Below are 16,788 nucleotides of genomic sequence, written 5' to 3'. Positions count from 1 at the left end.
CAATCTAAACCTCCCCTGGCGCAACTTGAGACCATTTCCTCTCATCCTATCACTTGTTACTTGGGAGAAGAGACTGACCCCCACCTTGCTACAACCTCCTTTCAGGTAGCTGTAGAGAGCAATAAGGTCTCCCCTCAGCCTCCTCTTCTCCAGACTAAACAACCCTAGCTCCCTCAGCCACTCCTCATAAGACTTGTGCTCCAGACCCTTCACCAACTTCGTTGCCCTTCTTTGGACACGCTTCAGCACCTCCATGTCCTTCTTGTAGTGAGGGGCCCAAAACCGAACACAGTACTCGAGGTGCGGCCTCACCAGTGCCGAGTACAGGGGGACAATCACTTCCCTAGTCCTGCTGGCCGCACTATTGCTGATACAAGCCAGGATACTGTTGGCCTTCTTGGCCACCTGGGCACACTGCTGGCTCATAGTCAGCTGGCTGTTGACCAACGCCCCCAGGTCCTTTTCCTCCAGGCAGCTCTCCAGCCACTCTTCCCCAAGCCTGTAGCGTTGCATGGGGTTGTTGTGACCCAAGCGCAGGACCTGGCACTTAGCCTTGTTGAACCTCATACCATTGGCCTTGGCCCATCGATCCAGCCTGTCCAGATCCATCTGTAGGGCCTTCCTGCCCTCCAGCAGATCAACACTTCCACCCAACTTCGTGTCATCTGCAAACTTACTGAGGGTGCACTTGATCCCGTCCTCCAGATCGTTGTAGTAGTAGCAGGTTAAAAGCTTTCTCTTTATCCCTGTGGTGCAGAAGCTTTACAACTGGATATGCCATCTGTTTCAACCTCACAAGCTGGTAAGGTATGGTGTGGCTCTGTCCACATTAACAAATAATAAGGCACAGTAGATAAAGACAATCAGTGCCGCCGTCCCTGCAACTATATTGCATGGTTTGGCAGTTTTGCTTTGGATTTTATGTAGTCAGCCTTCCCACACCAAACAGCCTCAATGTGCAGGTGTTTCAAAGCTGTCTGAAGCAATGCTCCTTAGTTTAGACCCAGATGTCTCTGCTAGGGGTTGAGATGCATTTCGAATATATCTGGACTCCCGATGGATCTAGTTCACGTGCACCAAAACTACTCTCTAAACCCAGCCAATGTGCAAAGCAGCTGGAGGGTGATCAGGGACTGCAGGACTTGTGTGGGTCAGAGCTGTGCTGAGAGGTGCAAGAAGGGGGACAGAGCTGGTGGCTAGCGCAGGGAAGCGTGGCGCAGCATCCCATGACTCAGGACCTCTGCCAAAGTTCGTACCAGGTGCCCCAGGTCAGCCCTGGCAGTCCCGTGGTGGGAGTGCACAAGGCTCACAATATGAAAACAGGAATGGTTATGAAACAAATGCATGCCGTAATAAGTGATGCTGCTGTCACTGGAGCATTTTGCTAGCATTTGTCTTGACCAGTGTGCCAGCACTGAATTTTATTATGACTCAGTAATGCATGAATAAATGAGATCGAGATTTTTCTCTGAAGGCTGGTATGTAATAGAAAACATCCTGCTTGAGGTTTTAATTTGATTTTGTCTTATATGGGATGAAAACATGCAGCCTGTGTTATTACTGTACTAATTTAATGTTCAGGAGTCTGCATGTATTTATACAGTTAGCAAAATGTTGCCTGAAAAACATAAACAGCTTGTATCACTAATTCTAACATTCTAATTCTGTTTCTTGAGGAAATTAACTTCAATTATTTTACCGTCCATGTCCATGAGCTCCATTAGCAGTATCAGTTAGTAAGTGTATATCATACTTAAGAAGTCAAGATCTGTGTCATATGTTTAATGAATCTGTGAAGGACAAGGTAAATAAGTCCAGTATCACAAAAATACTTATTTCAAACTCTGGGACAAAGTCAGAATATGCTCATAGAAATTTGATATAGTCCCTTTGATCTGTAAGACATTAGCATTTGAGCTCTGACTTGAAAATACTTTCTTCTGAAATTAATTTTCAAAAATTTATTTATAAAGAATATAAATAGCGGATTATTTGAAATACAGTCCGAGGTTTGTTTTCCTGAGCTAAGATATCAATTAGGCTGAACTATGTTGATCCACATCACTGCACTCTATAATGCACTGTCCTTTTCAGACATTGTTTTTTCCAGTTTGAATACCAATTTATAGAGGTTTGATTCTAAAAGTAGAAACAACTTCTTTTGCTACTCTCCATCTGGAAAAGCTCCCGTTCACTGAGAAAGCAGCAACAGATCACAGAGCTTCTAACACCACAGGGCCTCTTCCTCGTACTGATTCTTCATTAAGTACAAAATTCGGTTGAACGATTCAGCCTTGAAGGCTTTCTGAGTATCAGGAAGCTCTCTCAGAATACCTGAGAGAGATTTCAACCTGTTCGGTCGGTATGACATCCACGTACATCAGGTTCCCAGAAATGGGACTTCTCAGGATGCACTTTGAGGTTAGTTCTAATTCATATGAGTCTGAAAAAAATTAAAGTGGCATTTAAAAATAAAATTTCACACTATTTTTAGTTGTTTTTCTCAAATAGTTGCCTTTTTCAAGGAATGTCTGCCAGTGGGAAAGAGTTAGAAACACTGTGATGCAAACATTTTAGTCAGGAGCATGGTAAAAATTCCTGTCATAATGACATGGGGCTGTCTCATAGGAATGGCTAAAGCAGGCTTTAGGTTTTTAAAGGAAAATCACACCGCCTTTCCTTTAGCTACAGAATGTAAAGCAATCGTTTAAAAAGACCACTAGACAATCCTTTTAACATCAAGGGGATAAACGTGCTTGGGAATTGAATCCTGTTAGAGGAAAAGGACAGGTGACAAGAAAAAAGATACGTAAAATCCTTGTAATAAAGAATTATTGATCTCTACTAAATAATGATAACAAGAAGTAGAGAGTAAACTAATTAACAGGTTTTATGTAGCAATGCTGGCATAAAAGACACTAGGCATAGTACAGTAGTCGTTAAAGGCACCGCAAAGATAAATCGTAGCAATGAAGGAGTATTACTATCTTTATTAAATACACTGTTAAGACCTCTTCTTTGTGGAAGAGCTAAGGTCACAATCACAGTACATGGAAACTAAGACATGCCTATGTCCAACTTGCTAATACTTGCAGAGGAGTCAGCGGAACAGCAGCATTGGTAGCACACACAAGTACTACATTCGCATACACATAGAATCATAGAATCATTTAGGTTGGAAAAGACACTTAAGATCATCGAGTCCAGCCGTTAACCTAGCACTGTGTAGTTCTTCCTCTTCTTCGTAACTGAATGTTCTGAGTTTCAGGCTACATAATTACCTTGTTAGCCTTTCCAGATAATAGGGTAAGGTTTAATCATTGCTTCTTAATCCCTGATTTTAGTACATAATGTGGATCTCGGCTCTCCATGTCTACCATGTCATGTGATCACACTAAACAAGAAAAGGCTGGTATTGTTTACTTCAAAAATATCTTTTTTGTTGAAGTGTCCTATTATTCTGGAGATCAGTATAATAATTCATGCAAGCGTAAGTGATTCATAGTTACCAGTTTTTAAAAATAAACATTTAAGTATGGAGAAAATGTCAGGGAAGACCACCGAGTATTGAGTACCACTTCAGAGTCATCTTGATTTGCTTTATTGCTTTTCTATTAAAAAAAAAGTGTAGACAGATGTAGTTGTTTATAGATGTTCTTTAAGACAGCCTCCATGTATTTGTGATCTACAGTTCTCATCTTGCAAATACATTGAGGTGAATAACAAGTCAAATAGCCCGCTGAACTGAATAAAATTGTTCACCTAAGTAAAATGTTTGCACAAATAAATGTTCGTAGAGCTAACCACAAAGATTGCAAGGAAAACTGCATCCAAGGCCAAAATTCAGGAAGGGAAAAACTTTGGGGAGATTGTATGACAAAAGTAAAGATAAACAAGTGTTCTTGGAAGGAGAGAGCTGGGAGATGAAGGGAGACTGCTGGCTGGTGGTGTAACCCATATGCGTGCCACGTCTGCACTGCGCGGGTTTGGGTAGCAGGCAGGGAACAGAGGGAGGGGTAGAAGGAAATGAGAATTAAGTTTTATGGAAAATTGCATAAAGTAATTAAACTGAACTTGGTTTCCTGATTGCTGTCACACCCATGAGGAGATTTGAGTGCTGAAGTTGTTCCGAGGAAGAAGACTCTGGTAAGGGCATCCTGCAGGAGCGGGCAGAGTGGGGTTAGAAAGGCAGCTATAGCCACAGGTGTGAAACACCAGCGTGTTGAAACTCGAGAATGTGTTTTAGCCATGGGAGTAATGAAAAACTGCATACCCATCACAGTGCAACTCATAGGGAATAGGCAGGGTCTGTCTTGCGAGCCCAGAGCAGCACCCATAGCAGGGGGAAAGCAACATGACTAAATCCTAAAGCACCTCCAAAGGAATCAGTAAGAATTTATTGACTGGCAAAAGTGGATGAGAGTGGGTGTATTAAGACTTGGGAGATATTTTGAAGATGTTGCTGAAATCAAGGAATTACTTGCTGTAGGTAGAGTCGAAACTACAGCCTTCAGTGTTTAATGAAATAGCAAAGCAGAAGTTCTGCTGTTAATTAATCATCACATGGGTTGTCCCTCGTGGGAATTACTGTTGCTGCGCAGTTTTTAATTCCAGCTTTTGGACAGGGAAGGTGGGGGGAAAAAATGGGTAAACATACATTCTTTTGGTAATGAGGGTAAGACATGTTTCCCTAGTTTTGCTAAGAGTAGGAATTGGCTATGTATTTTGAGTACAGCACAGATACTCCTGTGATACTGCCATTTCACCTTTTAGGTGTTCTGTAAACAGAAATGGTACTGATTTTGCTTAACAACAGTCATAAGAAATCAGAGTAGCTCTAAAGGGTGTAATAAAATTATTCAAAATTTCATTCTGAATTAGATAAATATCATTTCATGTTTGTGACCAAGATATCAAACCCTGCGTTTAGTTACGCTAATGTGAGTCCATGACATTTACGCAGAAATGAGGTATTATGTGGCTCCGAGCTTGCACAGAACCTGTCTGTAGTTTGTTAAATATTTATAAATTGCATATTAACATCAGCACTTAAATATTGTAATGAATACTTATTAGGGTCACTTTCATCAGTGTGTGTGTGTCCCTCTGAATGTGAGAACAGTGGTTTTGCTCTGGTCTTTATTTTTATTGATGTAGGGTTTTGCCTTTCCGGGCTTAAGCAGAAAGATGATGAGCAGTGGCATATATCTGCTGGTGAACTGGGCAATAATGTAGTCTATTATTTAAACATGATCTTATTGGCAAGCACATTGCTTTTGTTTTATTAAAATTCCAACACTTCACATTTTTATTAATCACTTTCCCACTCCTATTCACTTGTATTCTGATGCCTGTGCTCCGGTACCCATAGCAACACTTGTTAATGCTAATGAAACTGCAACATCCTAAGCTCCCCGACAGAGCAGCCCTGTTAAATATGGCTATTAAGCACAGTTGTATTTCTGTTAGTTCCAGCTCCCAGCAGACACCTGCTCTATAGAAACTCAGTCCTGAGATATTAGGATTTAGTAACTCACAGCTTTTCTTAAAACTGTCATTTGACTGGAGTAAAATTTTCATATTCCCAGACAGCGGATGCTGCAGAATATGTACAGTTTCTGTAAAACTGACAAGGTTTAGCTGTAGGATTAAGTACTCTTTTGAAGTGCTCATTTGCATTCAATGAAAAACTGGGCACGGTTTAAACTGGCTGATCTTGGGGGAAGCTACAGGATGTGTTGTCTCCTAGAGCACATGGACATTTTAACTAAATACCATTCATCGCGTGTTAACAAGCAGAAGTAATAGCTAAATAATTCCTCGTGAATTCAGACTCAATGATAATTCAACTTAATAGAAGTACTTGAGTGCTTTAATATATAGAGCTAGGAAATTGTTATGTACATTGATTCTTCTTTCACTAAGGAACATATTTGCATGTAGTATTGGTGAGCATGATGACAGGGTGTTTTATTTCCATTATTCTGAGTTTTGTTTTTGAATACTGTTTATTTGGCAAGTCATTAGTCATCTATCTTTCATACTCCAGAAAACAAAGGAAAAATCCTGTAATCAGTGTAAAATCTCTTCCAAGAATATGACCACAAATTAGGGAATGCTGCTGTGCCAACAAATAGATGCTGCAGTGCCAAGGCTGCAAAACAGGGAAGCTGTCATGTGTGTATTTCAAGTGTCAAGCTGGTGCTTCTCAATATTCTTTTTCACTATAGCTCAAAAAAAACTTGAATACTAGACAAAGCTTTAAAACTACTCATTTCCCGAAGAGTTTTAAGTGCAGCACTGTTTTGTGCAGAATTACCTATAGGAATCCAGCTTGGTTCCCTAATGTACCATATCTGGGGGTTTGGTCATTTTGATAACTAAATGGTTTTGCCATGTAATCAGTGTGAGCTTGGGGGAGGGTGCTCAGCCTTTCTGTTTTCCAGTCGGCATCTGTTATGCTGTTCGTGTGGAGTGCCAGGTTTGCTAGGTGTCTTTTGTTTTCCTGTCATTCTTTCTCCCCTTTGTTCCCTACACGTCTAAAAACTTCAGTCTTTTACTCATTGTTTAGACTCCTTTATTTGCCTGTATATCTTTGTTGCGTTCATTTTTGTTTTAGGATCATTTCAAGTTCTTGTGCTAATCTCCTCATAATATTAACCAGCTGTATTAATGAGATAATAAACCAGACTTGTTGGTAATGAATTGATTCATTCAACTACTGGATTTAATTAGAAAGACACTTAACATTCCAGCAGATGTTCATATTTTGTTTCATTATCCTTGTGTTACCAACAGTGGGCTTATAAATACATACTCTGCATGTCTATATTTACATAATACACTCTTCAACCTAAAGCCTTGTTGTTGCGCCATAAACTGCAAAAAATGACATGAAACTTGTAAATATGTGTCTTAAGCCAATTTGTATGAAATCGTCTTTCATAATTTCATTTCTCAGACCATGTGCAGTCTTGAATTTTCAGAGTATTCTTCATCTGATAATAAAATGCTTAATCTTTTTAAAAAGAGTTAGATTTCTTCTTCCCTAGTTAAAAACCCTTGTCTTTGGACTCATATTATCTCCTTTCCTTTTGGTCTCATGACTCTTATTCCTTTTTATCTGGTGGCAAAGCTTCAAAAAGAAGGGTACGAGTGCCCCTCTCCTCAGCGTTCCCTGCAGACTGATGTAAGGAGTTCCTTGCTCAGCTCGCTGGTTGCCTGCTGGAGGGGTCTGCCTCTCCCCGAGCTCCGGTGCTCAAGTCCTGGCTGCAGGTTGCACCCCAGGGCCAAGCCATGTGAGTTAGGAGTTGTAACAGTGAAGTTATGTCATTGATCTGAACCCCAGTACCTCCACTTTCCAGTTAGAGAATGTAATTTATGCAGCAGTGTTCAACTGGTCCCCAGATCTAGTCAGAACACATAGTTCAGACGTGCAATCAAGAAGAATTGAGCACAACAGCTCTTGCTGCATTTAGTGTGTTACGTATGCCTATGCGGACAACAGTAGGTTTTGCGAACAGAAGCCAGTGCTGGATATCCTTGTTAGGAGGCACAGTTTAAAAACCTTACTGTTTTCTTTTCCTTTGTGTGTAATGCTTTCGAAGGAACCTTGCACACTTTATAAGGTATGCTTATGGTAAAATTAAATGAAACAGCTGAGGCTGTTAAGCTGAGAAGACAGGAGGAAGCTGAGAAGAGGAAGGTGCTGTTCATCTTGCTGCTTCTCACCATGCACTCCTTAGTTCACTCTTGCACTTGGTGGACTCTTCTGTAAGCGTTTTCAACATTATTGAGCAAAAAGAAAGAAGTGAGTAGTTCTGTCTGGTTAAAGAGCTGAATTGACTCGTCAAAGGATTTGGCAAGCATAGGAGCCAGCACAAGCAGAAGAGCAGTAGTAGATGGTTAGGAGTGGTAGGATAAGGTGGAGAAAGACGGGATAATGAGACATCCTTTCACTTCTTGGTGGCAGCAAGCTGTTACACTGGCTAAACCATCTCTGACAACTTTGCCTTTCACAACTCACCTTCAAATGCCAAATCTTTCCTTCCTTTTCTTTCTGATACTCACATCATGTATTGGCCATAAAATTACACGGCATATTGCTTTGTGATAATTGCGTGTGTGATTGTGCAGGTAGAGTACATTGCCTGTACTGCTATAGTCAGTATTATAACTGTGTGGGTGTAACGTTTACTTAATGTGCAAACTAACATTAGTTTTGAGTTGAGAACAATTGTATTTGAAACGAAAAATGTTCCAGTAAGGAAAACGAATCCATTTCGAGCCTGTTGCTTCATTAGCTGTGAAGATTAACTGGTCTATATTGTAACAACACTTAAAATGAAGCCATGTAATTTCTGTAACAGGCAGCCTTTTTTAAATTTTCTTTTATCACTGTTGTAATGGTGTGTAGAGTTCTGGTGCAGGGATCAGGATTCCATTGCACTAGGTATCCTATGGGTGCTTATAACAAACAATAGTGCTTATTCTAGTTTTGAAAGTAATTTGTGTAATCCAAATTGTTCTCTATACCATCTCATTGTCAAATGTCTTCAAAGTATTCATTTTATTTTCCACTGAAGAACTGGGTATACTTCTTAGTCTTTGCTTTCAAAGAATATATTCCTCTAGTCTCTTCTTTCTACTTATCTATATTTTTTAGCTCTGAATTAGCTGTAAAAGACCACAATTTTATCTGTCCTGTTAAAGGCTGGACAACATGGTGTCAACTGTCAACTCTGTGAATGAGGGATTTTCTTAGTTCCTGGGTTTGGTGGGCTTTCTGTGAAGCCTTTAGGATATCTGTTTGCATGACAGTCGTGCTGTTTTTCCATTAGGCAGTGGAGGAAAACTCAGTGGTGACAGGATGATTTGGCAGAAACTTAATGGATGGATTTTTTAGGGCTCTGTTCTCATAAGTAACTAGGTCCTGTGCTGTTCACCACAGACACAAATAGGAAGGGGGTTATGGGATAGATTTTGCTGTTAATACACATTTTTTTTACCCAAGTGGTAAGCAGGAGGGCCAACTGAAGCATTGCAGAAGAATCTCATGGTATTTGAGTGAACTGGACAAAAAAAGTGTTATTCAGTGTTAAAAAAAGCAGAGTAACACACATGGGAGTGAACACAAAGAATATGTCCACTGTCTTGTACATTAACACCTGATTCACAGCTTCTCTGAGACTTTGAAATCACTGAAGATAATTCAGTGGTTAATTCAATGATCCTAAAAGCAAATAAAATGCTAGGAATAAAAAAAAATAGAGAAGAGACTGAGGACAAACTGCACTGATATAGAAATCCATTTTCTTCCACACTTGGGGCGTTTTCAAACCACCCCCCCCAGCTCAGCACATGAAGAAGGGTAGAGTAGACCTAGCCAAGAGCTGAACATGGGCAACAAGGAATGAAGGACCATTAAGAGAACGTGAAATGTTGCTGCAGGTTTTTGTAGATGTTAAAGACGAATGATTTCAAACAGTGCTGAAACAAATCCATGGAAAAAAAGAAAGCCATAAAATGCTGTTAAAGTGAGGTACATGTACAGCCTGTGACTTAAACTCTCCACCCTCAGATTTCTGGAAGACTATGTTATTTGTGTGATTACTGTTTGTTTACCCTATTTTTATACACTTCCCTAGGTAATTCTTCTTGCCACTGTCGGCCAGGGCACTTGCACTAGATGGATGTTTAATCTGACCCTGCGAAGTCATTCTTGTGGCACTAGATTTTAAGAGAAAAGCGGGCTGCTTTTCCCTCATTTTCAAGTGCCTCTGCATGTGGGAGTCCTGGTGGAGTCCAAGAACTCAATCTGAGTGTTTTTATTTCCCTGTTAGCCCTTAGCTGTGCTTTAGTTAACAGCTTTTCTTCAGTACCTGTGGCCACTCTGCTCCAAATACAGCATCCGAATTAGCTGCTTTTGCAGAGATTTCAATAATATGCTTAGCTATATTTGTACTGTTTTGATGTTTGTGTTATGTGTTAGTCCATTAAGTGCTACGCTAAAGGCTGTGCATCTTTGTTCAGCTCTGTGCATTTCTCTCTTGTTCAGTGTTTTATTACAGCAGATGAGTACAAAGATATTTTCATGGATTCTTTTTTCCCTCACCTCCTCCTTTAAGTGCCTTTGAAATAAATTGCATAAGCTTCTGCAATTGCCACACCAGTCCAGTAGTCTATATTTAAGTTCTTCTCTTTTAGTATTAGCTACTGTCTTTGGGCAGCAAAAAAATCTTCACCCGAGTTTGTTCCTTTCTGCAACTCACCACTACAATTAAAGATTAACAGCTCTGTTCTTCCAACCCAAACAATTGCTATTCCCGAGTACTCGTGCTAAATAACTGTATCGGCTCCTTGTCTATGTTGCCACACACACCTATCTTCTGAAAGTTGGTTTGTTGAGGCAGATAGGCACTTGTTTATTTGGACTTGTAAATGTTTAAATAGGTCATTGCAAAAGACCTAAACCAAAAATGAACAAAAAGCTGGGCACAGCTGAACTGGCTGACAGAGTATCTTCTTAGTTCTCTTGGCATCAGTGAGAGTCAGCAATTGCAAAGGAAATTAAGTTGCTCTACTTTTCTCAGTAAACATGTTTTAATGATTCTTCAGGCAACAAACTCATACTGACTGTAAGAATGCACAAACCTAGAATCTTGCAGGTAACATCAGTTTTGCTTGGGAGAGCGGACCCTTTCATGAAAATTGCTCTAGCACTTAGTGTAGCAGCTGCTGTTCTTAAAGTAAGAAAAAATGGAACAATTTATACAATGCCAGCTTAATAAGTAAAAATGTCTGGGGGAAGGGAATGGGCTGTCAGTGTAACCTGACCATCAATCTTCAGCTAAGTCACTGCCTTTCCAAGAAGTTTTATTTTTCAAATGTCATAAGTAGAAGCCTCAACACTTGTGCAGGGCAGATATGTTGTTCCAGGAGCAGCATGGAACTGATGAAGCCCTATTTCCTTTGATTTTGTACCCTCTCCCACCTGTGGCTCCCAGTAGCTCCAGCTTACCCTCTGTCCCCTGCAGCACCCTCATCAGGCAGCCATCGGGGCACATGCTGTGCCTGCTCTGGAGCACTCCATGTCCACACGGGCTGGCCAGCCGCTGCTGAACAGCATGTGCGATGGATGGCAGAGTCCTGTTACCCTCTCCGTGCCTCTTCCTTTACCTGAAATTCATCACAGAACTTTCAGGAATTTCCCAGGTCCATCTCTGAAACTTGCAGCCCTTCTTTGGTTATTTCAAAGTCTTGGCAGAGGTTGGGGGGGGAGCACTGCTTCAATAGCTTATTTTCCTAGGAAAAAAACCTAAACGGCTATGATTTTTTAAATTATTTTTCAAGTTTTCCATGTGGACAAGTTATCAAATTATCAGATTTGGTGTGCTTGCCAATATATAATGCATACATGTGAATTTTGTAGGGTGAAAATTGTCATACCTTGATTCTTCTATCTGATAAATATTGTTAATTCAACTTCCTTTAACCTTACACATTTTAAAATTCCTGTGTGACAAAATACTAGGTTTGGGAGATGGCCTTTTTCTTAACTCTTTAGTTATCTTCAGAAACCAAAACCCAGGGGGTTCTGTCTGAACATCAAGAAACACCTTTTTCACTGTGAGAGTGACCGAGCACTGGCACCGATTGCCCAAGGAGGCTGTGGAGTCTCCATCCTTGGAGATACTCAAAAGCTGACTGGACATGGTCCCGGGCAGCTGGCTCTAGGTGGCCCTGCTTGAGCAGGGGGATTGGACCAGATGAGCTCCAGAGGTCCCTTCCAACCTCAGCCATTCCATGATTCTGTGAAATTTCTTTTCTTTACAGAGGTGTTCATGTCACTGCAGGAATCCAGGGGCATGGAGTTCATTCTCCTTCTGCACAAGTTAACTTCATATTACAAGAATCAAGGAGACCCATGATGTTTTCTTTTCAGTTTTCATCCTCAGAGTGGAAGAATTATTGGGGAGCTTTTTCTCTTTGCTTTTACTCTCCTTTTCTTATCCAAAATTGATGAAGCTGAAATCGAAGATACATATTGAAATTATCATTTGCTTCCAAGATAAACCCTTACCAAAGACAGAGATATGATTTGTTTGGAAAATGAACACCACGGTTTATTTCTGGACAACTGGAATTTAGTTAGGCTAATGGGGCCAGCTCTTGAAATCTGTTGGTCACACAGTGTTTCTTAATGAATTACACTAATTTATACCTCCATATAAGTGGAAGAGCTTATGAATTTACACTGCTATTGTTTAAATGGGGGACACACATATATACCCTGGGTCTGTCTGCTTGTTTGCAGTACTACTGCACTTCTGTGCAGTCCACCCACTTGTTGAACTACAAACAGCAGTGAACCTAGAGAACATCAGCCGGTGACTCATCTCTGTGTGCTGTCATTTGAGCAACCTACGTCTGACTGGTGCAGTGTAGTACAAACACGGGCCATTGACCTTTCCACATGGGGTATGGCTGGCCCCTCCGCAACATCTGTACACTTAGGAAGTATTTCAGTGGGCATAAGCTTCCATGTGGCAGTAATATTTATCAAGAATAGTCTTTTCCTTTGTCACAGAACAGTAAGCAAGATGCTAAAAAAAGGCAAGACAAATGCATACAGACCTTCAAGGGTCAATCAGAAAATGATATAAGTATTGTGCAATAAATAAAATTACAATTAGGAGAAATCAACATACAAAACAGTTTGTGCTGTGCAGTCTAAAGCCTTCCTGATAGTATAAGAAATGTGGCAAAGAGGGTAGCTTCGTTCATAACAACAGGTAGACTAGGTAGTGAGAGAAAGAAAAGTAGGTTTCTTATCATAAAACTTCCTTTAGTAATAAGCAGAGCACTTGTGTCCGTTTGACTTGATGTCAGATGGGAGTTTCAGTTGGAGCAGATACTTGAGAACTGTGCTGTGCTAACCTGCCACCACCCTTCTTGGAAATAATGCAGTCAACTCGCTTCCAAGCACCTTGTTGCTGGCGTGATCAATGCAACAAAACTGGGACCCAACAAAGCAGCTTTTACATATACTGCCTAAAAGTACTCCAAGTGATGTAGATTTATTCACTTAGTCAAAATTAATTCTTTTTTTAATTTATTTTAGATTCAGAGTGTATTTTGGAGCCTCTGTCTCTGCCAGAAAGTCCAGGTGGTGTTGCTGCTGTAGAAAGTTCTCCCGATGTGCCTTGTATTTTCTGCAAAGAATGCTATCTCTTAGCAGAACAAAACCAGCTCCTGAAGCACATGATTATTGAACACAAACTCGTCATAGCAGATGTGAAACTGGTTGCAGATTTTAGAAGGTAAGGGTTATATTGTTTAAAATGAGTGTGTATGTGTGCAGATGTTATAGAAAGCTTCAGAAAACTAGAGATCATATTTTTAAAATACTTTAAAAAGCAATGGGGTGTTGTGGGAGGATTTTTATTACTTTTTTGATGAGCTCTTTGTTGTTGGATTATAAGGTTGTTTTCCCATTCCCCTCCCCAGCCCCTAGATGTTGCTGGGACCAGGGGACTCGATATTAGAATACAGGGCAATTCCTATGTTAGACATTCTTTGACGTATCCTAGGGACTTCTCAGGTCCTGTCACTAATCAACAGGTTACGTACAAGCTAGAAAGCTGTTTATTTTGTAAAGCACATTCTAGACAATCAACTCTCCTAATTTTGGGTTTTATTCGTATAGGACAAGATTATTTCTTCCACTGTACAACGTCCTAAAGCTGTGTATTGTATGCAGAAGCTGCTCAGCACAGGATCTCTCACATTCTGGGATGAAATTCATTTGCCCTGTTTTAAGGATGCCAGGATTTCCCTGTAGAAATCACATTTAATCCTTAACTATACAGTACTGTGATCTACAGGCAACCGTGACTCCTTCTACAGCTGTGTCATTGATCATCTCAGCAGGGTCACATTTGGCTTTCTCTCTCTTAACTTCCTCCAGTAGCTGGCATGGCCCCAGCTGGCTTGTAACTTCAGAGACTAGGCGCTTGCTTGGCATTTTGCTTTCACACACAGCAATGTATGGGCCAGGCGGTAGACTAGGCAGTACCTGCCAGTTTATAGATAGTTCTGTGCAGTGTTTAAATGTTAGCTGGATAATTTCTCAACTAAAAGGAGTTTTCTGATAGGTCTTCTGTTTAGTTACTCAGCCAAAGCCAATAACTTGTGTCTATCAAGATGCAAAAAAAATGAAACATTAAGATGAAATTTAGGAAGAGAAATGTAAGCCGTATAAATCCTTATTCAGATGTATGAGCTTAACGTTGCTTAAAAATGAAAACTGATAACTTGTTTTTGTTTGGTTTTATGCTGAAAGCAGGCATAACAAGAATGCAATGTTCTTTGGAGATAATGCTAGTTTCCTCAGATAAATAAAGAGATCAGAGCTGCTCAGTCATGGACTGCCAGTTTAAGTATGCTTGGGGGATTATTCTGCGTTAATAGAAATGTATTTTAAAATCACCTTTTCGAGAAAATGTCCATTTAGATTCTTTTTGCTGCTAACGCAATTGGAAGGTAGCCAAATCTTACAAAAAGTGGCCCCAGGATGTGAAATGGTGGAGTTGTTACTCTGAAGTGTGCCTTCACTTATTTGCTGTACTGAATATCAGTAAAATGCTCTAATACTATGCACAAAAAAAGGAGGTGTTAAACTGAAGTGTGGAAAATACAGGGAAACAACTATGAAAACATAGTATGTTTTTTATACTTAGCAATTAGTTACAGTCAGTCTTAGGAATACATTTCTTGACAGAACTACAAGAAGTGGAGAATACAGAGAAAAGCAATGCTAATGGAAAACTATTTTTTTTTTTTTTAACTTGGAAGAGTGAAGATAAGTTGGCATTAGGGCAAGGGGAAGAGATAAGGAGAATAAGCTTCCACTGCATGACTGGACATGATCACGCATGGACACTGATCACTCATTCTCTCTCCCTGGAAATATGACAAGGCATTGGCTTTATTTGATCATTGATTATTTGGGTTAAGTGTTATGATATGAAATCCCTTAACAGTAAGCTTCAGGACACAGATGGTTATGGTTACGTTGAGTTTGTCTGAACGGTGTTCATTTATTTCAGTGCAGGGGACAGACTAAATGGCATGTTGAAATCCCTTCATTTGCACATTTATGTCCTAAAAGCTCAAGGATGACTTATTCTGGAAGACTTGCTGTCTTGCTTGTAGCACCAAGACTGTTTCGTTGTGCATTATAAGCAGTGGAGTAGGCGGGGGACAACAGAACGCTCACCTCTCACTTACTGACATCTAATGATGCCTCTGAATGAGCTTCAGCCATGCATGCTGGCTTCACTGTTCTTAGCTGTCTGCTGTACTGGAGGTTAATCCTCTCCATGTCAAAGTTAGCAGAAACAGATACGTGCTGATTCCTTGGCTGCTGCAGTTAAAGTCCTCATATAGTAAGATAGATGGTGAATAGAGGTAATATGAACCACCATGGGATGTGATAGCTGTGGCAAGTAAACTTTTAGATTGCACAAGTATTAAAAGCTACAACTATTTAGAAATGTCCTCATGATAATGATATCTATTTTTTTATGATTCTTTTCCTAATTTGATGGCATGTCAATAGGAAGCCGACATTGAATAGTTAGCCTTTACCTTACAGACTCTCACATGCTTTATATCACACACGAGTCATAAGTATAAGCATGCACTTAAGTGTTTTCAGATTTTTTTTTTTTATAGTAAGATTCTGAATAATTAGCACAAGGATTGCTTGGTTCCCTTCATCATATAATTGAAGGTGATGATTTCTTCTTGATTCAACAGTAGCTTCTAGTTAGTGGGAACCTAATCTCAGTTGGGGTCTGTTAATGCTGCTACGGTACAATCCTAGTACAGGAATGTTTCTAAACTGTAGTTGATGGGTTAAACCTTCTAGATATGTTTAGGGCTTTCCTTATTCTGTCTGCTATCCTATCTCCAGGTGTTTGGGGGGCTTCATTTTTCTGTCTTTCTAGTTGTCTGCCAATCTACAACTTTCACTGTAACTCCACAGGAGACCTCTGCCAAAACCTCACTTTTGACAAGTTGATGTTTTTACCAGGTTTCAGATTTCTGCCTGCATCTTGCAGAACACAAACCACAATATTTTGGGAATTTGAGAGTACTGTGTAGTGTATCTTTTCAATAAAGATGCATCTGAGTGGCACTTCTGTCTGAGATGTGAATAGGTCACAGTGTTTATGTAAAGGTTAATGCAAATCTGTCTTATTGAGTCCTTCACTTTGACAGGATGGTTAAACCCAGTTTTAATGAAGCTGAATGAATTTAATGAATTGGAAAACTAGATTAAAGGAAGAAAAAACAGAGACAGGAATTAAAAAAAAAAACACAAAACACTTAAGAATGTAGAGGATGGAAAAAGAGAGATCCAATCAACTGTTTATTAAACTTGTTTTGATGTTTCCTTTTTCACTAATCATCTCCCCCTTATTTTTAAAGATATATCTTGTACTGGAAGAAGAGGTTTGCAGAACAGCCCATCACAGACTTTTGTAGTGTGATAAGAACAAATTCGGAAGCTCCATTAGGTAAATATGCTGCTTGTTTACTCTCTGTTGGCCAGCTCGTCTGATAATTTCTGGCATATACTGCTGCTTTGATCTGCCAGGTGTGAAGTAATCTGACACTTGGTCAGGAAACCACAGAGGTAAAGTTTAACTCTTAACTTACCTTTTCCAAGGATTGCAACACGTGTCTCAGCACTGTGCTGAGTCAGGGTGAGCTCAACAC

General features: G+C 40.1%; 1 protein-coding gene across 1 annotated transcript in view; it reads left to right on the top strand.

Annotated features, from left to right (window-relative positions):
* Positions 1 to 16,788, top strand: part of ZNF277 (zinc finger protein 277) — a 57,595-nt gene that overhangs the window by 10,678 nt on the left and 30,129 nt on the right. The window contains exons 2-3 of the mRNA XM_087766149.1: positions 13,124 to 13,322; positions 16,498 to 16,586. Of these exons, the coding sequence (XP_087622275.1) occupies positions 13,124 to 13,322; positions 16,498 to 16,586 (288 nt within the window). The remainder of the gene's footprint in view (positions 1 to 13,123; positions 13,323 to 16,497; positions 16,587 to 16,788) is intronic.

This window comes from Nipponia nippon, unplaced genomic scaffold (assembly GCF_047370975.1).
Source record: "Nipponia nippon isolate SJK-2023a ecotype South Korea unplaced genomic scaffold, ASM4737097v1 scaffold_3, whole genome shotgun sequence".
Classification (NCBI taxonomy): Eukaryota; Metazoa; Chordata; class Aves; order Pelecaniformes; family Threskiornithidae; genus Nipponia; species Nipponia nippon.
This window is presented reverse-complemented; position numbering and strand designations above follow the sequence as displayed.